Source organism: Neurospora tetrasperma, assembly GCF_000213175.1.
Source record: "Neurospora tetrasperma FGSC 2508 unplaced genomic scaffold NEUTE1scaffold_6, whole genome shotgun sequence".
Classification (NCBI taxonomy): Eukaryota; Fungi; Ascomycota; class Sordariomycetes; order Sordariales; family Sordariaceae; genus Neurospora; species Neurospora tetrasperma.
In genome coordinates this window covers 2,188,400-2,208,612 of record NW_009799104.1, presented here as the reverse complement: position 1 = coordinate 2,208,612, position 20,213 = coordinate 2,188,400, and the positions used below count along the sequence as shown (strand labels likewise).

At 52.0% G+C, this 20,213-nt stretch overlaps 7 protein-coding genes across 7 annotated transcripts; 5 read left to right on the top strand and 2 right to left on the bottom strand.

Moving 5' to 3' along the window:
• Window positions 1-249: 249 nt before the first annotated feature.
• Window positions 250-939, top strand: NEUTE1DRAFT_103964 (uncharacterized protein; the record flags this gene model as incomplete). Its single annotated transcript, XM_009856165.1, has 1 exon — window positions 250-939. The coding sequence occupies one exon, from the start codon at window positions 250-252 to the stop codon at window positions 937-939; it is 690 nt and encodes a 229-aa protein (XP_009854467.1).
• A 228-nt stretch (window positions 940-1,167) lies between these two features.
• On the bottom strand, window positions 1,168-3,332 carry NEUTE1DRAFT_69240 (uncharacterized protein; the record flags this gene model as incomplete). The annotated part of the gene is made up of 3 exons (XM_009856164.1): window positions 1,168-1,800; window positions 2,164-3,212; window positions 3,286-3,332. The coding sequence occupies 3 exons, from the start codon at window positions 3,330-3,332 to the stop codon at window positions 1,319-1,321; spliced, it is 1,578 nt and encodes a 525-aa protein (XP_009854466.1).
• A 1,702-nt stretch (window positions 3,333-5,034) lies between these two features.
• NEUTE1DRAFT_69237 (biotin synthase) lies at window positions 5,035-6,874 on the top strand (the record flags this gene model as incomplete). The annotated part of the gene is made up of 2 exons (XM_009856163.1): window positions 5,035-5,471; window positions 5,542-6,874. The coding sequence occupies 2 exons, from the start codon at window positions 5,157-5,159 to the stop codon at window positions 6,544-6,546; spliced, it is 1,320 nt and encodes a 439-aa protein (XP_009854465.1).
• Window positions 6,875-7,776: 902 nt separating this feature from the next.
• NEUTE1DRAFT_132020 (T-complex protein 1 subunit epsilon) lies at window positions 7,777-10,312 on the bottom strand (the record flags this gene model as incomplete). The annotated part of the gene is made up of 5 exons (XM_009856162.1): window positions 7,777-8,544; window positions 8,601-9,717; window positions 9,792-9,840; window positions 9,922-9,939; window positions 10,066-10,312. 5 exons carry the CDS (start codon window positions 10,073-10,075, stop codon window positions 8,086-8,088), a joined length of 1,653 nt encoding a protein of 550 aa, XP_009854464.1.
• A 704-nt stretch (window positions 10,313-11,016) lies between these two features.
• Window positions 11,017-13,605, top strand: NEUTE1DRAFT_124750 (uncharacterized protein; the record flags this gene model as incomplete). Its single annotated transcript, XM_009856161.1, has 4 exons — window positions 11,017-11,326; window positions 11,624-12,053; window positions 12,090-12,148; window positions 12,193-13,605. 4 exons carry the CDS (start codon window positions 11,017-11,019, stop codon window positions 13,587-13,589), a joined length of 2,196 nt encoding a protein of 731 aa, XP_009854463.1.
• A 1,947-nt stretch (window positions 13,606-15,552) lies between these two features.
• On the top strand, window positions 15,553-18,343 carry NEUTE1DRAFT_69229 (uncharacterized protein; the record flags this gene model as incomplete). The annotated part of the gene is made up of 6 exons (XM_009856160.1): window positions 15,553-15,826; window positions 15,906-15,925; window positions 16,089-16,319; window positions 16,382-16,481; window positions 16,538-17,906; window positions 17,975-18,343. 6 exons carry the CDS (start codon window positions 15,695-15,697, stop codon window positions 18,106-18,108), a joined length of 1,986 nt encoding a protein of 661 aa, XP_009854462.1.
• A 420-nt stretch (window positions 18,344-18,763) lies between these two features.
• On the top strand, window positions 18,764-19,522 carry NEUTE1DRAFT_103957 (uncharacterized protein; the record flags this gene model as incomplete). Its single annotated transcript, XM_009856159.1, has 1 exon — window positions 18,764-19,522. The coding sequence occupies one exon, from the start codon at window positions 18,764-18,766 to the stop codon at window positions 19,520-19,522; it is 759 nt and encodes a 252-aa protein (XP_009854461.1).
• Between the last annotated feature and the right edge of the window lie 691 nt (window positions 19,523-20,213).

Genomic DNA, 20,213 nt, shown 5'->3' with positions numbered 1-20,213 from the left:
GGCCGTCATGAGTCTTTCAAGTACCAGAACATAGATGCAGCACGCTTCATAAGGAGCAAAGGAAAATAGATACATAAATAATAAAACACAAGAGTTGTCTCCCGAATTTCTGTTATAAGTCTTCGGCTGAGCCATTTCAAGACCCTGAACCGTCCTTCTTTCTTTCCTTTCATTCATCATCAAACGTAACGAACCAACCGCTCATCACCACCTGTATCTTCCTCAACCCAAGTCAGCAACGAAACCAAAATGTCGGATTCAAACTTGGATGGCAAGTACTATGATGAGCTGCGGGACCAAATGCGTGAATACGGAGCAAGCATCCCATCCCCGCCCGCTGCTGTCCAGCAGCCCCTAAGACCACCCAACCAAACCGCTACATCGACCGAGAACACATTATACTACGCCAGGGAATACAATATCTTCGAAGATCAGTTCGGACAGGCCCTCGACCCTAGCTCACGACGATATCTTGGAGCTCCCACTCCTTTTTTTACTCCAGCTGCAAGAGGCATTCCGGCGGGCTCTCAACCTAAAGCCAATCCAGCCGCAACTGCAGCTGTTTCTCCTGTTGCTTCCCAAGCTGCTGCCCCGGCTACTATTCCAGCTGGTCAGCAGAGCAGAAGGAACAAGTCTCAAAACCCTAGAAGGAGAAGGAAAATGTTGTGGAGACTTTACAGCTCCTTCACGACAACTTCCGCGGAAACCGAGACCTCGCAACCCCGCCGGGAAGCCTGGGTTCGGGGCCTGAGCAATGTGAGACAGATTCTCTGTGTGGATGACAACAAAGATCACCAACAAAACTCAGGGGAGGTGTCAGGGACCCAGGATGGGACGAGCGAGAACTCAAACGATGGACGGGCTACCAGGAGCTTGTTGGCCCCTGATGAGAGGGGGGAGGAGGAGGGCGAGCTGCGATTTCCTCAGTACAAGTTTTGAGTTATCTGCTGAGCCTGTCAAATGCTGGGTGTCTGGAATGCTTTCTATGTTTTATAAAAATCTTTTTATCTCCCTTTTTTTCTTGGGGGGGGGGGGGGGGGGGGGGAGGGTTCCTGACTTTGGTCTTTCTCTTAACCGCGGAGGTTCTTTTGCTTTGGTCACTTTGACATTTCATTCTCTGCGAATGAGATTCGCATCTCACATTTGTACTTACTGTACCTCAAGCAACAACTCGGAACAGTGATGGGTGGATTAAACATTAAGTACATCTTGAAATAGCAGCATGTGACTGTGCAACCTCATGTCAGACAGTAGACCACTTCGTATACGACCCCCCATTTAACTTTTACTCAAAGCTTTCCCTTGCTTCATCATCATCTCAAAGTTCATACCCTCCGACCTCACTCACGTCCCTTGCAAACCCCTTCCAAAACTCACAAGGCGTCTTCTCATTCTGATCGTCACGAACCGTAGTAAACCCCCAATCACCCACATTCAACACCCCTCCCATCCTCTCCTCACTACTAGCTGCTTTTGACCCAGCAGTAGCAATACCCGAAGGCTTTCCCCAGCTGATCACCGGCGGCAGGTTCAGCAGTCCCTTGCGGTACGTGTTTGGGTCGCCACTAACAATAAACGAGGCAAAGTAGCTTTGCATGGCCATGCTGATGCCGGAGACGAAGGGCGCAAGGGCAGGAGCGAAGAAAGTCGAGAGGCAGTCGAGGATGGTTTGTGGTGAGGAGGAGGAGGAGGAGGGCGTGGGCGTGGAGGTGAAGAAAGTGGGAAGAAGGTCGGTGGCGTGTAGGTAGGGGAAGACGGAGTATTGCATCAGGTAGGTTCGCGATGGGGTGTAGGCTTCTGCTAGATCTGGAGGGTTGATGATTTGGTCAGCATGGAATTGCGGAATTGGTGATGGCGTTAGACCTAATGGAGGATGTAATGACGTTGATTTAAGGCTGTGTGATCCAAGCTGGAATGTCTCACCAAAAATGGCTGAGGTGATACCGGTTGGGAAGGGGGTGAACGGAGTTGGAGAACAGACAAGGAAACCTGAACGCCTTCTCCAGCGGTACTTGCTCGAGCACTGCGCCGGGGGCCGTAGGGACAGGAAAGTGTAGGAAGAGACGCGCGGTTGGAACGCGATTCCTTGTCACGCAAGTGTACATGATGCTGTACTTGATGAGGAGGGTGGGAGACAGCGACACAAAAAAATGAATAACTCACATCTCACGTTGCACGTAAAGCAACTGTCCCTTAGAAACGCCGCCATCCTTGTCGCCTGGCTGTCGTACTTCCTCTTCCCATCGGCGCTCTTCTTGCCCGGCACCGGATAGAACTGTTCGACCTTCTCAGTATGCCCGCTTTCCCTCGTGTAGTTTGGAAAGACGGTGTCGAGGAAGCCGGAAAACTGTTCATTCGTCCTGATGGCACCACTGACGAAGAGACTGGACTCGTCCTTGACGTGCGATATCAACAAGCTCATTTCGCTCCCCGACTGTCCTTTCCAAAAGTTTCCCTGAGCGAGTTCCAGGAGCGGCATCTGACGAATAAATTTTCCATCGGGCGTCGGTCCCACGGCAAATGTTCCAGGCATTTGCGAGGCTTGGAGCGCGGCGTTGGCTTTTGCAAGCGCATCGGGCGAGGTCTTTCGGAGGCAATTCACCACTGCTTCCCCAGAGCTAGAACTGCACCCTGCCAACCCTCCAAACTTCTTGAAGATGGCATCTACAGTCCCATTCCGATCCCAGGCCATTTGATACGCTGGACTCTGCAAGATGGCCCTTTGGAACATAGGATCGAGCTTGCCGCCCTCGGCCACTAGGTGGTGCATGATCGAACCCGCTCCTGCAGACTCCCCCATCGCTGTTACGCGCTTTGGGTCACCACCCACCAGTAAAATGTAATCTTTAACCCATTGGAGGGCCGCTCGCTGGTCATGCAATCCGACGTTTGGAACCGCAGAATTTTCCATCGATGTGCCGGCGAGCCAGCCATAAGTGCCGAGGCGGTAGTTGATTGATACAAAGATCATAGAGCCGGGAGATGGGACCGATTGAGTGAGGAGAGAGCTACCATCGTAAAAGAATGGTTGGAGAGACTCTTTTGATCCAAAGAGATAGGCGCCGCCATGAATCCAGAACGCTACTGGGAGGGGCGAAGGTTTCTTTGAAGCATCGGAAAGGTCGCGGAGTGTCCTGCCAGGAACGTACAGGTCCAGAAAGAGACAGTCCTCAGAACCGCCACTGAAGAGCGGAATGGGAAGTCCTCCTAAGCTGTTGAATGTCAGTGACCATTTGATGTCAGCGACGTCGAAGTCATTCAATTACGGGATATGGGTGGGCATACAACTGGTTAAGCGCAGCACCGATGGGGGACTTGTTGCCTGGACCCATAAGGTTTAGTCCAGACACTGCAGTTTGGATGCATTGCGGTCCATAGCTGCCGTCTTGGATGGTGTTGTTGATTCGTGGCGCCGCAGGTTTTGCCCAACGGAGATCTCCTACCGGAGGAGCGGCATAGCGAATGTTTCGAAACACATATCTGCGCCTGTTAGCTTTGAAGCCGAAGCGAGAAGAACGACCTGGACACTCACATATCGCTCTTCAACCGGTAGCTCGACGCTTGGTATGAGCCATATGGCAAAGTGAGGACTGGCAATGCACTTGGGGATGAAAACTTGACGCCTAGGGATGCAGAGTCTATGAGGGCAGAAGACAGCGAAAAGAAGGTAAGTGAAATAAAAAGGAATGTGGTGCTTGGAAACATTTTGGATCCAGCAGGTGCTAAGAGAGTGGTATCAACACGGAAAAGGAACGTATGAAGAAGAAACCAAAGAAGACCACCGCCAACCTTCAAGCACAAGTCATGAACTTCTGGGGGTTCTATCGAGGCGAAGAAAGAGTGGGAAAGCGATGGGGGCTCATCGCACTGTTCGAACTGGGCTTGGGCTTGGGGATATAGATCTATATTGCCCAGCTGAAGAAGGCTTGATGTCCATTCCCATTAACCTATCAATCCGTTCCTACTTCAAAGCATAAATCACACCCGTAGGAGCTTTCAAATTGTGTGCCACCCACCCCCTAATATCTTCAGAGGGTTGGTTCCCGAACAAGATCTCCGGCAATGGACGAATGACATTTGAAACAGCTCGAGTTCAAAAAGACCGTTCTTGCGCCACCAGGTAAAAAGCCAAGATGAGTTTTTGTGATGCGACAGCCGCCTACAGCTACCATTGGCGACTACTATTCAAGCCGGGCATTAGCTATCCGACCACTCAACTGTCCGTCGCCGCTGATCAAGGTATCGGGACCCCCGGCCGGGTCTAGCATCTGTGTGGCCAAAGAGCAGCCAATCAGAATCCCAGAAAGCGCCCTTTTGGGAAAGTCGCAAATTACCCCTGAGGCTCAGGAGGCGCATACTTTAGTAAGTGCCTGGCAGCCTGAAGTACTAATAGAAGGTTTTGGAAATTTAAAACGCTGCGGCGCTGTAGTTCGAGTCGACTCGAGCGGTCCCATACAGGTTGCCATCTCAAGGTAGCACTCGAAGTCTGGCCAGTCAGAGCCAGATACCTCAGGAGCTTTCCGGTCAGGCGGTGTAACGGTAGTGAAAATATCGTATTGTTATGTAGAGAAATTGATGCGGACAATGTACGGTAATGAAACGGTAATGTATGCCAAAACCCTCTTTACTGCCCTGTTTGTTGAAGTTTTGGTTTATATCTACTGCCTTAACTATGGGGTCGAGAAGCTTTAAAATGGTAAAAATGTGGTATATCGCGGTAAGGATCCTGGCCTTCTGATTGGTCGAATGTAAGTGCAGGTGGTTGCAGTTGAGTGCAGCAACTTGCAGATTTAACCGAAGAGAACTGAACCTAAGCGAATACAAAAAGCAGCTGTATGACTCGACTGTGCCTTTACAGCCACCAAAACTGGATTTCAACTACCGCCATACCACCTGACCGGACAGCCCCTCAACGGGCGCCAGTCCCAAGACAATTAATAGGTCACACTTAGCTTTGTTGGGGTGGACGGGCTCAACCCAACTTGACTGGTTGGGCGAATGGGTTTGTAGATAAAAATACACCTTTCCATTAGACTCTTTTGTTGAGTTCTTTTTGTCACTCGCTCACTATCAATCTGAATTGTTTGTTACTGTTGCCTTCCTTCACTCTTTTATCCACGAAATCCCGTCAATCTCGGCCCGCCCAGAATATCAAAATGAGAAACACCCACCAGACTCTCAAGAGAGCGGCGAGTCTCTACAGCACTTCCCAGTTAAGATACAGCGCCTCATCTACTCTGCGATCCCAATCCCGCCTTTCACATGCTCAATTCCGCTCACTCTCGTCGGCTGCAGGCTCACAGGTGGTGAACAGCCCGGCACCAAACAAGTACCAGAAGCCGGACTCGTTCGCTGGCCGGAACAGTCTCCTACAGGCTACCATTGCAGCAGACGCGCCCAGGAATGACTGGACGAAGGAGGAGATCCGAGAAATATACCAAACTCCGCTGATGGAGTTGGTCTACTCGGCTGTAAGGCGCACCAGAAGAAGATAAGGAAACACAAAACATTTATCAAGTAGTCTAACACTCACCTCTCCAGTCAACCCTCCACCGACGATTCTTTGACCCCGCCAGCGTCCAGCTCTGCACGCTCATGAACATCAAGACAGGTGGATGCTCAGAAGACTGCTCCTACTGCGCCCAGTCGAGCCGGTACAAGACGGGTGTAAAGGCAACAAAGATATCGTCCGTCGATGAGGTCCTCCAGGCTGCAAAAATCGCAAAAGAAAATGGATCGACTCGGTTCTGCATGGGGGCCGCCTGGAGGGACATGCGGGGCCGCAAGACGAATCTTAAGAATATCAAAGCGATGGTGAAAGGGGTGAGGGAGCTCGGGATGGAGGCCTGCGTCACTCTAGGGATGATTGACCAAAACCAAGCGGCGGAACTGCGCGATGCCGGACTCACTGCATACAACCACAACGTCGACACCTCCCGGGAGTACTATCCAAACGTCATCACGACCCGGACCTACGACGAACGACTCACGACAATCAACAACGTCCGCCAGGCCGGAATCCACGTCTGCTCGGGTGGAATCCTCGGCCTCGGTGAAGATGACGCGGACCGTGTGAGCTTCCTATACACCGTTGCAACGATGGAAAGCCACCCGGAGAGCTTCCCAATCAACGCTCTCGTCCCCATCAAGGGAACCCCACTTGGAGACGCCAGCGCCGCCAAATCGGAAACCGGGGAGCCGGAATCGACCGTAACCTTCCACGATACCGTCCGGATGGTGGCCACTGCACGGCTTGTTCTGCCAGGCTCGGTGATTCGGCTTGCGGCAGGGAGAATCAATCTGACAGAGTCCGAGCAGGCTCTTTGCTTTATGGCTGGAGCAAATGCAATCTTTACAGGAGAAAAGATGCTGACTACACCGTGCAGTGGATGGGACGAGGACAAGGCCATGTTTGACCGGTGGGGTCTCCGGCCGATGCTTCCAGACGAGCTGCACGGATCAGAGAATAGGCAGCATGCTGGCACCGAAGTCGGCCTCGAGCAGGAGCGTGCTGATGCTGTGAGAATGGCGTCTTCGTCTGCCTGAGCAGCCGAGCCGGCCAGGCTGATTTGGGTGCCCGCAGGCATGTGCAGAACCCTTATTAGCCGCTGGCGAGGGTTTGTGATGAGCAGAATACCAGACCGACGCCGGAGAACTGTGCTGGTGATCTCCGGGAAGCCTTTGCTAGAGGTCGGCGGGGGGTATAATCTCGGCTATGTATGACGGGATTAAGGCTGCACTGGTCCTGGGGCGGGCGGGGGGATGTGCTGGAGGAGAGCGAGTGACTAAAGAGGACCCTTCACTATGAACCGGAGTAGTTTCAAGCGGACTTGATTAGATATATCTCGTCCTTCATTTTGTGCGGATTGATTTGAGAAATGAGTTTTACGTTTGCTTGACATACTAATCTGTGGTATTCCGATAGATACGTAGAAGTACCTGACGACTTTGTACGACTGCTCGCAACTGCTGAGTGAGCTGTAGGACGGGATATAGAGCGCGGTTGGGGATGCTGATGGTGCCTTTTGGCTCTTGAGGTATCGTAATGGGGGTTGTGTTTACTTGTAAAGGGGAAGGAGCTCCCCACGAGGGCGTCTCTTACTTGCAAGGAAAGCACTTTACTTAGCTCCTCCCACGGATCTTTCTCGCTTCCCCTCTTCGTCCGCTGCTCTTTCGAATTCCCTTTTGTTCAATCTGCCTTGAACACTGCACACTTACACTTTCCACTGAACCATCTCTTAATCTCACTTCGAACCGTCCGACCTCGCGACTATGTGCTGATTGGGCCGCCCTGAATTGGTTAATCTGACAAATCTTTGACCGACAATGGCCAACATCAACTTAAGGGCTCTTCCCAACTCTCAGCACCTTAAAATAGTACCTCTAGCAACCTACTTAAATAGTATGCGAGATTCAAGCTTATCACATTTGCGTGAAAGGAATACGGCGGGATGTTAAGATTTTCTTAGGGTATGGCATCTATTCAACCGGCCTTGCCTTATTGACATCCCGTATATTCATCTTCCTAGCCCAGCCTCCCTACTCACTCCATTGCTTCCGATTAGTAGCCTATCTATGGGAGAGCGAACGGGATCCCGAGTTTTCTACCGTCTGTGGTCGTATGTGCTAAAAGGATAAAGATAGCCTTATATGCTGCAGGGGACAGAAGATTTCTGTGAATTTCTTAGCAATATAAGACTCCCCATCAGCTCCCAGATTTTCTCATTTTGGCTCCCAACTCTCATCCCAAGAGAGTTCTTGGAGGAAAAAAAGTTTACCGCATTGAAATTTTGATATCCTGGCACAACTGTGATGAAGGAACCTTGCTCCATCCTTCGTCTTCACACGTCTTGTTTTGGTATCTACAAGTACTTCTCTATATGCGTTGCATGGTCTGAACCAAGCGGTCATTACAACCATGATATTCCTACAATATCTTATCTTGACATTGCGCGATTTCTTCCTTTTGACTCGGTTAATGTCAAACGCCCACATACAATTCTCCAGGAGGGACAGCCCTTGGATGTATAGGTTCTGTCCCTTCCCCCACGCATCATACATCGCTCTCTTTCCCTTGCTCATAGCTTAGTAATCTTCCTCGCCCGACCCAGACACAATGACATTGTTGATCTTGAGAATCATTCTGCAGAGCTGCGTCGCAAGCATGAGCTGCTGCTTCTTGCCGATGAGGGGGTCAATGACGAAAGCCTCCTTCATGTTGTTCGAGCCACGGCCCATGCAGTCAACACCAAGACGGCCGCGACCAGCAGGATCCTTGACCTGTTGGCTCTTGACCTCGGCCAGGGTAGCGATGGGGTTAAGACCGCTGTTCTCGGCCAGGGTCATGGGGATAGTGTCGAGAGCGTCGGCGAAGGCACGCATGGCGTACTGCTCCAAGCCAGGGGACTTGACAGCAGCGTCCTCAACGGCCAAGCTGCAGGCAATCTCGGCCGAACCACCACCGTAGACAACACGGTTGTCACGAACAAGGTTGCGCACGACGCAAAGAGCGTCGTGAAGAGAACGCTTAGCCTCATCGATGATCTGGGTGATAAAAGTTAGCCAAGACCTTACTGATGCAACAGAACTCCATCGCTTACCATCTTGTTGCTACCCCTGACAAAGACAGTCACGGCCCTGGTGTTGGCGCACTCCTCGATCACAAGCATCTTCTCCCTTGTCGTACCGAATGTCATCTCGCGAACAACACCAGCCCTACCGAGCTTCTCGGGCTTGAGATCCTCGAAGCGAGGAACAATGCGACCGTTTGTGGCAATCGCAATCAGCTCAATCTCGGGACCACCGACCCATCGGACAGCAGGGAGGTTGTTCTGGAGGAGCAAGTGGTTCGCCTCGTCGTCGAAACCCCACTGGCAGATGGCCAGATTGGCACCAGTGTTCTTTATTTGCTGAATCATCTCGATAAACTTCTCGCGCTCGTACGTCTGCAGCTTCTTGAACTCCTCAACGCTGGTGATGTCGAGTCTGTGCTTAGTCTTGGGCTTGGGAGGCTCGAAGGCGCATGTGAGAATGGCAATCTTGGCGTCCCTAACCTCGGAAGGCATCTGGGGATGCGAGAAGTCCTTGTCGATAATAACACCCTTGACGAGGATAGTGTCTTCGAGAGCACCTCCAACCTTGCCGTCCACCTTAATGAGCTCGAAATCGACGTCCTTGCGCTCCAGATCGGCGACGGAGAGGACCGCATCGACGGCAATGTTGGCGAACTGGTCGTGGGCCTTGGAGACGATCTTGCTGCCCAAACTTGTCCTCGCGACCTTGACCAGGTTTGCGGTTTCCTCCTTGCTGAATTCGATAACATCGGAAATTCTGTCAAGCTCGGCCACAGCAATGTCGCAAGCTTGGTCATAACCGTCGGCGATTCTGATGGGGTGGATACCCTTGTCAATAAGCTCTGCCGCCTGCTCGAGCAGCGCGCCAGCAAGCACAACGACACCTGTGGTGCCATCACCAATCTCGTCATCCTGGGACTTGGAGAGCTCGACTAGTAGCTTGGCAACGTGATTTGTGATCTCCATTTGTTGTAGAATGGTCGCGCCATCGTTGGTCACTGTGATATCGCCGTCGGGCGAGATGAGGATCTTGTCGAGGCCACGAGGTCCCAGGGAAGTCTTGACAATGTTTGCGACGGTTCTGGCGGCGAGAATGTGGTTCTTGACGGCTTCGTTTCCGTATTGCCTCTTCTTCTTTCCTTGACTGCAGTAGAAATTGTCGTGTTAGAGTGAACCGTAGGACCAAGGCTCGAGATATCGGCGGAAAGGGGGACTAACTCTCTGACAACGATGAGAGGGCGGCCCTGCTCATCCTTCATCATCACCGCTGTTTCGGGGAGGCGTTAGCATTTTCGACCGGCGTGGGATCGGGATGGTTGACGGAGAAACCAAAAGAGTCGCGGCATACCGTTCGACAAATCCAAATCTGCACATCTCAAAGTTAGTTACGCTGTCGCGGTCCGGTGGACAGTGCGGTCTGGAAGGTATTCAGGGAAGTGGGGAGGGGTGGTTAAAGGGGGGGGAGGGGGAAGGAGGGGCTCAGAGGACATACTCAACGCCATCTTGGGCAATATTACGACTGCGGTCGGTAGTGTGCAATCACTATTATTGTTTGATTATGTGGTCGACCTCGTAGAGCTTCGGCACGACAGTCGGGGCGATTGCAGGTATGGTGAAGGGGATTGGGTTTGGATGATGGTGTCTGGTGTTGTTGTTGAACGCTGGTGGAATGGACGTCCGGTCAGACAGGAGCTCTTTGCGACCTCCGCTGCTGGCGGGCACCTCCAGCTTTCCCTACGCCAATCTCAAAAAATTGAACCCAGCTTCCACGAAACCGCCCCGCCAGCAGGAAGGCGGTCAGCTCCACCGGCGTGTGCGCTGCTCTGGGCTGCTGCGTGCTTTGAAAGCTGCCCTGCCCGGCAATTGACGGGGAGAAGCCAGCTGGCAAGGGTCCGATGGTATGTATGTACTTGGGAGAACTTCTGGCATAAGCGGATATGACCAAATCTGGTCATCTGCTTGACGCACATTAAACGCCTATGCTTTTGCTCACTCTCACCGCTTTCGACCAGGCAGCTTCTGTGACGCTGCTTTGGTGGGGTCAACCGGCACAATCCAAGGTCGTGGCGGGGCAGCACCTTGATTGCTCCGTCGCACAGCCGCCTGGAGCTTCCCGCTGCAGGAACTTTGTCTTTTATGTCATTGTAGAGACGGATGCTTCACAGCCTGGGAATTGTTACACTGAACAACCGAACCGCATAGATCAGATCAAACCCCAAAATACACATCAATTGCATTCATTTCATTATCTAAACTCTGTTCCACCACACCTTCAACTTCTATTTCCGTCATCGTCGCCGTATCGCAGCGAGCGCAGGCATCTGGGGTCGGAATCAGGGTTGCCTCAGCCTTAAAAGAGCGTCACGCCCGTCTCGTTCTTCAGGCGTTCACCATCACTCTTTTTCAGGATCCAGCAAACACATATCGATAACAAGTCATTATCATGGCGCGCCATCAAAACATCCGAAACCTCGACTACGAGGCAGAACTTGAGGAGTACGGAGCGTTCTCCGATGAGGAAGAGGAGGAGCTCAGCCCAGAAGACCAGGTCCGCATGAGGGAAGGCACAGCTCAGGTACTGGAAGCACTTGGTGTTGAGGCACACAAAGTCACAAAGGCGCAGATAGAAGAGTCGCTGTGGCACTACTACTGGGATGTTGACAAGACCATCACCTACCTCATTTCCAAGTACATCGACCCGCCCAAGAAGCCTGCCAAGACTGCTCCTCCAAAGACAGCGCCAAAGCAAGATGGTAAGTTCAGACCCTTCCATCACCATTCCTTTCCTTGTGAACAGCGAGTCAAGTGCCGCTGCCAACGGACGCAAGGCACCTGCATCTTGGGTAAAGGGTCTGGGCCGTGGTGGTCGACTTCGCTCAGCCGGTCATATCCCGTTGCTCTTTGCGAACCCTCATTGACAACGTCCTGTCAAGCGGCCATTGCAAGTGCTTCTCGGCAGTCATTTGCCCATCTGTTCCGGGACTTGCCATGGGGAAACATTCCACCCGAGCGGCAGGCGGTTCTCATACCGCCTCCGCAGCTACCTGGAGGCCTTCTTGGAGGTTCAGGAGCGCCCCCGAAGATGTCCAAGCTGCAGCAGCTAGCAGCCGCCCGGAAGAAGAAAGCCGAAGAGAAGAGCGCCTCAGGAGAAGTTGAGCAGACACAAGTCAAGATGACGGAGCTCACTGTCAACGACAACCAAGCATCCAAGGAGAATCGTCCGCTGGCTGGCGTGTTTGGCAAGCGGGTAAAGATATCAGAGACAACTGCTCAAGGACGCATCCCTCTCACTATGGCGGAGCCCACAAGACCCGAAATACCACAAGCTCAAGCGCCGGAGGCTACTCCAAGTCAGCACCAGGAGGAGGATCCAATCGACCCGGAACCGGCGGTGGCACCGCCAAAAGCTCAACCGTCTGCTTTCGCGTCGACTCTCTTCGGCCCCTCATCGGATAGTCCCAAGCGCAGACCCCGCGAAGTGTTCGCCTTACCATACATGGCAATTTCTTCGTACAGCCCGGATGCCTTTGGCAAACCCAGCCCAGATGACGTGGTCCTTGCGGCTCAGGCGAAAGGTTCGCTCACGGGAAAGAAACAGCACTAACGCAGTCACTAATAGTCGCCACAGCCGGAAAGAAGTCTGCGAACGTCCACAGCAAAAAAGGGTCATCTTCCGCAGATGGCGTGACCAACCAAGTCAGCCAGCTCAAGATAGACGACACACCCTTGCCAAAGAGCCGCAATCTCAATGTGCTCTCTGAATTTGAAAAGCAGAAGGGTAAGAAGACTGCCAGTTTTGTGGTTGTCGGCCATGTTGATGCCGGCAAGAGCACCATGATGGGGCGACTACTACTCGACCTCAATGTTGTCGACCAGCGGACCGTCGACAAACTTCGGAAAGAGGCGGAAAAGATCGGCAAAACGTCTTTTGCTCTTGCCTGGGTATTGGATCAACGCCACGAGGAGCGTAGCCGAGGCGTCACCATCGACATTGCTACCAATCGCTTTGAGACAGAAACTACTTCTTTTACTATTCTTGACGCTCCTGGCCACCGGGACTTTATTCCCAACATGATCGCTGGCGCAAGTCAGGCAGACTTTGCGATCCTGGTTATCGATGCAAGCACAGGAGCTTTCGAGTCTGGTCTCAAGGGTCAAACCAGAGAACATTCTCTTCTTATCCGCAGCATGGGTGTCTCGAGAATCATCGTGGCTGTAAACAAGCTCGACACGGTCAATTGGTCCCAGGAGAGATTCGACGAGATCACGCACCAGGTTTCGGGATTCTTGACAGCGACTGGGTTCCAGCCCAAGAACATCGCGTTTGTACCCGTATCGGGCCTCCACGGTGATAACCTCGTCCGAAAATTCACAGACCCAGCAGCGTCTTGGTATACCGGTAAAACACTGGTGGAGGAGCTCGAGGCTTCGGAACCAAGTGCGAGGGCATTGGCCAAACCCCTGCGGATGACCATTTCGGAGGTTATGCGCACACCCCAGAGTTCTATATCGATCACTGGCCGCATCGACGCGGGCTCACTGCAAATGGGCGATGCGCTTCTGGTGCAACCAAGCGGCGAGAAGGCCTACGTCAAATCTCTTCAGGTTGACGACGGAGAACCAGCGGACTGGGCCGTTGCCGGACAGAATGTGGTCCTTCATCTCAGCAACATCGATCCCATTCACGTCCGCGTCGGAGACATTGTATGCGACCCTGCCAAGCCGATTCAGTGTGTGGACACGTTCACGCTCAAGGCATTGGCGTTCGACATCCTCATGCCCATGCAGGTGGATGTGCACAGGGGAAGACTCCATGCGGCTGGAAAGATCGAGGCTATCGATGCCATCTTGGATAAAGTGACAGGCAAGGTGACGAAGAAGAAACCAATGATTGTGAAACCAGGAACGGTTTCTAGGGTTAGGGTCACGCTACACTCAAAGGTACCACTCGAGGCAGGACAGAGGGTCGTGCTTAGGAGTGGTGGACAAACGGTGGCAGCTGGATTGTTGGAATGATTGGGGTGGGGGTGGGAATTAATGGATTGGGAGTTTAGAACGGGTGTAACGGCGAGAAGACATGGGAAATGGAAGGGGAGAAAGTTTCGAATAGTGTACATACCTACACAGCCTGGGGTCTTCTGCCACAGGTGCTTACCCGTGAAAGCCAGCGGTTGGAAGTAGCGGAATAAGATTCTCACAGCTGTTTTTGGACGGAGAACTCGTACCTGTACCAAGTTAACGATACAAGGCTGAGATTCCACTTTCTCTCCATGCCGAACAGTACGCAGTACCCTACAGGTTGGTACTCGGTTGTGCATGTGGACATGGACCACAAATCTGGTCTCTTCCTGTCCTCCTCCTGGTATCCCTGCACCCCCGCAATGAAACACATGGGGAAGCGAGAGAGGGTTGAGCTGTGACGTTGATGCCAGCTATCAAAGCTATTCGTTATCTTATCAGCTTTCCCAGGATCGAATTGACTGTACTACAAAATATTGGTGGAAGGTTCGATCTCCTCCTAGCCTATTCGGCACTGTCTGTGCTCATTCCTCACAGGGCATGGAGAAACTTGGACGTTGACGTTTGGCATCCAGATGGATTGATTGCAGCTATGTATCAATCCTCGGGAACCCCGATGAAGAGATGAAAACTAGCCCAATGTAAGAAAACGGTTGGAACCTCCGCGCATTCCCCTGGATCACTCACCACGGCGCTGTCAAAAATGCCAACATGTCCACTTCCCAGGTTGAACAGTTTTGGGGAAATGAATGGGAGCAGAAGAGCCGCACCGCAGCCGCAGCGCTGACAACTAACTGCAAGGGGGGTCTGTTCCCTTTCCTTGGTGCAAGTGGGTGGGGAGTCTGTTCCCAATATGTACAGGAGACGGATCAGGTTTACAATCACGAACACTGCAACTTCGTTTTGCCTCATCTTCCTTCTGCTGCCTTGTACTGTAGGTCGTTTGAGTTTCGTTCTCTTTCTGTTCATCTCGTGGTAGTCCAGTTGATACAATGAAGAGTCAATCCCTTATTTCGAACTTGTCGTGACTGTTCTTTCTGAAGATGCCACGCTGTTCACAACGGGAGGCAAACATCAAGATATCTCACTAAGATCTGGTACGTCGATAGAAGAGTGGAACGGACCTCTTGGCTCACAGCGATCACCACCCCTAGCTGTCAGTGGGGCACAAGGTTGAGTTCCCCTTTGCCGTGAAGCTGCCCCCGGGCCAGGGTTATGCAACCTTAACGGCGGTGCATCGCAAGAAACAGAGCAGCTTCATGGAAACTGGTGGAATATCCCGTTAATTGTGGGATGAGCCAAGCAGTACAACTCAAAACGCCGGACAAGAGCTGCTTCGAAAGGGAAACAAAGAGTACGATAAGGGTGAACGGCATGGATGAGAAAGGTTCAGATGTCAAGGGAGCGAGGGGTCCATAATTGGTGATTTACTATGCAGTATGTATACACTAGACAGGCTTAACCGTACCTCACCATCGTAACATATCGTGAAATGTACCCGTCTATGGCACTTCAAGCATAACATGTCGCTCCGCTTCGGTAGGCCATTTGTACATCACCGATTGAATGATGTTCAACATTTCACGGTCCAAGAAGTGTACCCGCAACACAAGCAGCGCTTCATCCCAATGAGGCGCTGCGGAGGCACGAGAGCGCGGTTGTTGGTTAGTGCATCTTCCAGAAACGCGCCAATGCGGGCCATTGGCCACACCCCCCAGAAAACACATACCCCCTGGTCCCTGTGAACTGGCCGCCAATCCGATTGAGGACAGATTTCCTATTCCTTTTATTTTCTGTAGCAGCTCAGGCCGGGCCCGCAACCTGACGAGTGGCCTTTGCTGGAAAGAGGACACCACACCTTTAACGTAGCTTGCTTGCTGGTCCCACTCGCCTTCAAATACCCGACAACCTCCCTCCATCCATCACCAATCTCCCTTTCCTTTTGCAAACATTCGAAGAGTTTAAAAGTGGCCTAAGGAACCACTGCTTTTCTGTTTCTTGCTTGCTACAACCATCCCCATCCCCAATTCCTTAACCACACAAGCAGCGGGGTTGTTTTCTTTCTTCTTTCCTTCCATTATCCTTCGCCAGAGCTTCCAGTAATGGAGCACCGAACGCGAAGCTGGGCCTTGGGCCTCAGCATCCTGGGCTTCTTTGCCCTCCTCTTCTCTGCTGGCTTTGTCCAGCAGGCCCATGCCAATGACACTGAGGCTATGGGCACTGTTATCGGTATTGTAGGTTGCCCGCATTTCCCTCCTCTCCCTTCCCATCCCTCGTGTTGGGCAAAGCATTCTAACAACGCTTCTTTGACAGGATCTCGGAACCACCTACTCGTAAGTTACCCGTGCACGAATTCGCTGCCCGACACGATCATAAGCACGATCACCCCGCGGGGCATGCGGCGTTTGCTATCAACCTCTACCACCAATCTACGTCCCGGTTTCGACAAACGATACACATTGTCTTTTGGGGACAAGGAAACTAACAACCTCGTAGTTGCGTTGGTGTGATGCAGAAGGGCAAGGTCGAGATTCTCGTCAACGACCAAGGAAACCGTATCACCCCGTCTTATGTCGCCTTCACCGATGAAGAGAGACTTGTTGGTGACGCCGCCAAGAACCAGGCTGCGTCCAACCCCCACAGAACCATCTTCGACATCAAGCGTCTCATCGGTCGCAAGTTCTCGGACAAGGACGTCCAGAATGACATCAAGCACTTCCCCTACAAGTAAGCTCAGGTCACTCGACACAAATCACTCCTTCCTAGCCGTCACTGACTCTCGTATCCAGGGTCGTCGCCAAGGATGACAAGCCTGTTGTCAAGGTTGAGGTTAAGGGCGAAGAGAAGACCTTCACCCCCGAGGAGATCTCCGCCATGATTCTCGGCAAGGTACGTCGCATCGTTTTTGCTCTGGAACAGTAATCAGAGACTGACCCCCACAACAGATGAAGGAAACTGCTGAGGGCTACCTTGGCAAGAAGGTCACTCACGCCGTTGTTACCGTTCCCGCCTACTTCAACGACAACCAGCGCCAGGCCACCAAGGATGCCGGTATGATTGCCGGTCTCAACGTCCTCCGCATTGTCAACGAGCCTACCGCCGCGGCTATTGCCTACGGTCTTGATAAGACTGGCGAGGAGCGTCAGATCATCGTCTACGACTTGGGTGGTGGCACTTTCGATGTCTCCCTTCTTTCCATCGAGCAGGGTGTTTTCGAGGTTTTGTCTACCGCTGGTGACACCCATCTTGGTGGTGAGGATTTCGATCAGCGCATCATCAACCACTTCGCCAAGCTCTTCAACAAGAAGCACGGTGTCGACGTTACCAAGGATGCCAAGGCCATGGGCAAGCTCAAGCGTGAGGCCGAGAAGGCTAAGCGTACCCTTTCCAGCCAGATGTCCACTCGTATTGAAATTGAGGCCTTCTACGATGGCAAGGATTTCTCCGAGACTCTGACTCGCGCCAAGTTCGAGGAGCTCAACAACGACCTCTTCAAGAAGACCCTCAAGCCTGTTGAGCAGGTCCTCAAGGATGCCAAGGTCTCCAAGTCCGAGATTGACGATATCGTCCTTGTCGGTGGTTCCACCCGTATTCCCAAGGTCCAGGCTCTTATCGAGGAGTTTTTCAACGGCAAGAAGGCTTCCAAGGGTATCAACCCTGACGAGGCCGTCGCTTTCGGTGCTGCCGTCCAGGCTGGTGTTCTTAGCGGTGAGGAGGGTACTGAGGACATCGTCCTTATGGATGTCAACCCCCTTACTCTCGGTATTGAGACCACTGGTGGTGTTATGACCAAGCTTATCCCCCGCAACACCCCTATCCCTACCCGCAAGAGCCAGATCTTCTCTACTGCCGCCGATAACCAGCCCGTCGTCCTTATCCAGGTCTACGAGGGTGAGCGTTCCATGACCAAGGACAACAACCTCCTTGGCAAGTTCGAGCTTACCGGCATTCCCCCCGCTCCCCGTGGCGTTCCCCAGATCGAGGTCTCCTTCGAGCTCGATGCCAACGGTATCCTCAAGGTCTCTGCCCACGACAAGGGCACTGGCAAGGCCGAGTCCATTACCATCACCAACGATAAGGGCCGTCTTACCCAGGAGGAGATTGACCGCATGGTCGCTGAGGCCGAGAAGTATGCCGAGGAGGACAAGGCCACCCGTGAGCGCATCGAAGCTCGCAACGGTCTTGAGAACTACGCTTTCTCCCTGAAGAACCAGGTCAACGATGAGGATGGTCTTGGTGGCAAGATTGACGAGGAGGACAAGGAGACCATCCTTGACGCCGTTAAAGAGGCCCAAGACTGGCTTGAGGAGAATGGTAAGCTTTATTCTGATCCCCTTTGACACATGAAGACGAAATGCTAACAAGCTTTTTTCTTTTCCCAGCCGCCACTGCTTCCGCCGAGGATTTCGATGAGCAGAAGGAGAAGCTCTCCAACGTCGCCTACCCTATCACCAGCAAGCTTTACAGCCAAGGTGGCGCTGGTGATGACGAGCCTGCTGGCCATGACGAGCTTTAAATGAAGATAATCTAGATCCCCCTGCGTTTTCAGTTTTTGGTTGACGCTCAAAAAGAAGTGCGTCGTTTATGGTTGGTTGGGTTGCATATTTTACCTGGTGTTTGGCCGGTGAAATGGTTCGATTGGGAGTTTAAGTCCTCATGAGTGCCAGATCTATTGCACAAATGGACATGGTTCAGTTAGAAGAGCGTTTGCCATTTGTTTGTAAAATATGAATATGACCTTATTGACCAAATCTTGACGTTCCCTTTCCTTTGCCTGCCTATTCATTCACTTTTTGCCCACTCTTTAGTTGATGTCTTCTTCACTCTCCATCTCAGCCCCGACAATATACACACAGCACCATACTATATGAATCGACATGATCCATTGGACCAGGTAACGACAGGGCGCGTAGCATAACCGGTCAGGTAAAGTGACGAGAACGTATCTTTTAGATTGAACACTCGCGAAGCAAACCTTTGTCTATTTGTCAACATGGTCATCATCTCAGCCAGCTTTGCGCTTGTCAGGTCACATTAGTCCCGAGCAATCTCAGATATAAGAACGTAGAAACAAACCTACATAAAGGCTCAATGGTCCCTTCGTTGCTGTCCATCCACCTCCCGACCCAGGTTTCAGTTTTAGCCCAACTCGCCCACATACCAAACCCAAGATGTCCATTGCAAAGAAGCAAAGCTCCAAGACCGAATGTCCAGAAGTGACGTCTTCTTTGAGATTATCAACAACCTTCAACCACTCGACCCAGCCCGTTTATCTCCCAGCATTGACCTCTTTCAAACGCCAGCGTTGCCCAAGCCCGAGTCCAAGTTCCAGTTTCAATTTAAGCACAAAGCTGGAACTGGACAGCGAGACCGACGAACCTCTCACTATCACGTCCCCTCAAGCGGAGGACCTCTTCAGTACCCGACAGATCAAGCCCTTCCACCGATCGAGGCCTCGATTCCAGAAGCTCACCACCTCCACCACGTTATCTGAACAAGATCATAGAAACAGCAATCACCTTACTCAAACTGTCGCACACGACGTTCGTACTGGTGCTTATACCGTTCCCCGTAGCGAAACCCGTACAACTACTTCTCTCAGTGCAAATACTCCCATGACATCAGCACAATGGTGTCAAGCCAAGCAAGAGGATCCCGCCGCAGTGTCCTTGGCTCTAGCTACGAGGGACTTTATAGGGATGAGCATGAGTGTGGACATGCAGGAGGGGTTTGGGCAAAATACAAGGGGGGAAGAGGAAGAGAAGGAGGGGAAGAAGGAAAAAGAGAGACCGAAAAAGAAGAAGAGGAAACCAATAACGAATGGATGGGATAAAGAGACACATTCGAGAAGGGTCTTTGAATGGATTCCGAGTCCCGGGGGGCTTGAACCGGTGCCTGAGGAGTTTGTTAAGGGGACTGTGCCTTGGTGAGAAGGTTAATTGCGTGGAGGTTGGGAAGTATTCGATGGTTTCCGCCCTCCACTTTGGAGAGAGAAGGAGCGAAGATATAGGAAGGTGACCAATCGCCAATTTTGTGACAATCAAAAAAAAAAAGTTGGGTCAGAAAAGCACGAGTAAACAAGTCAGACACTTTGGTACAAATGATAACGCAAGCTCTTTACGCAGATGGATTATCCCGACTTCATCTGGTGCTGAATGTTGCCCTTGAAAGGGAGTGATGAGTCGATCCTCGAGACCCTTGAACATCGAAAGAAGCCGTCTTTCTACTACCTGAATTGTCCACCATCCAAAGAACACTTCACCCCGCCAGCTCGATGACAAGCTGAGGAGAGAAAGTTGAAACCGTATGATGGCGTGGTATATGTTCCCTTGCTTCTTACTCACGTTGGAGAGGATGGAACCTGGGAATAGATGAACGAGAGCAACTGGAAAGGTGGGAGGAGGAGGAGGGTGAGAGCGACGAAGAAGAGGAAGGAGAGGAGGACGATGAATGCCGTCATCCCGCTCCTTCCTTAAACCTTGCATCGACTTTACACCTTCATCCACACTATAACGATATTGGGCTGCTCTTACCCCAGAGGTAGTGATGATTTTAGGACACTCCGTCCTTTCTCCTCGCAATGGACGTGAAGGTTTTTTTTTTTTTTTTTTTTTTTTGTTT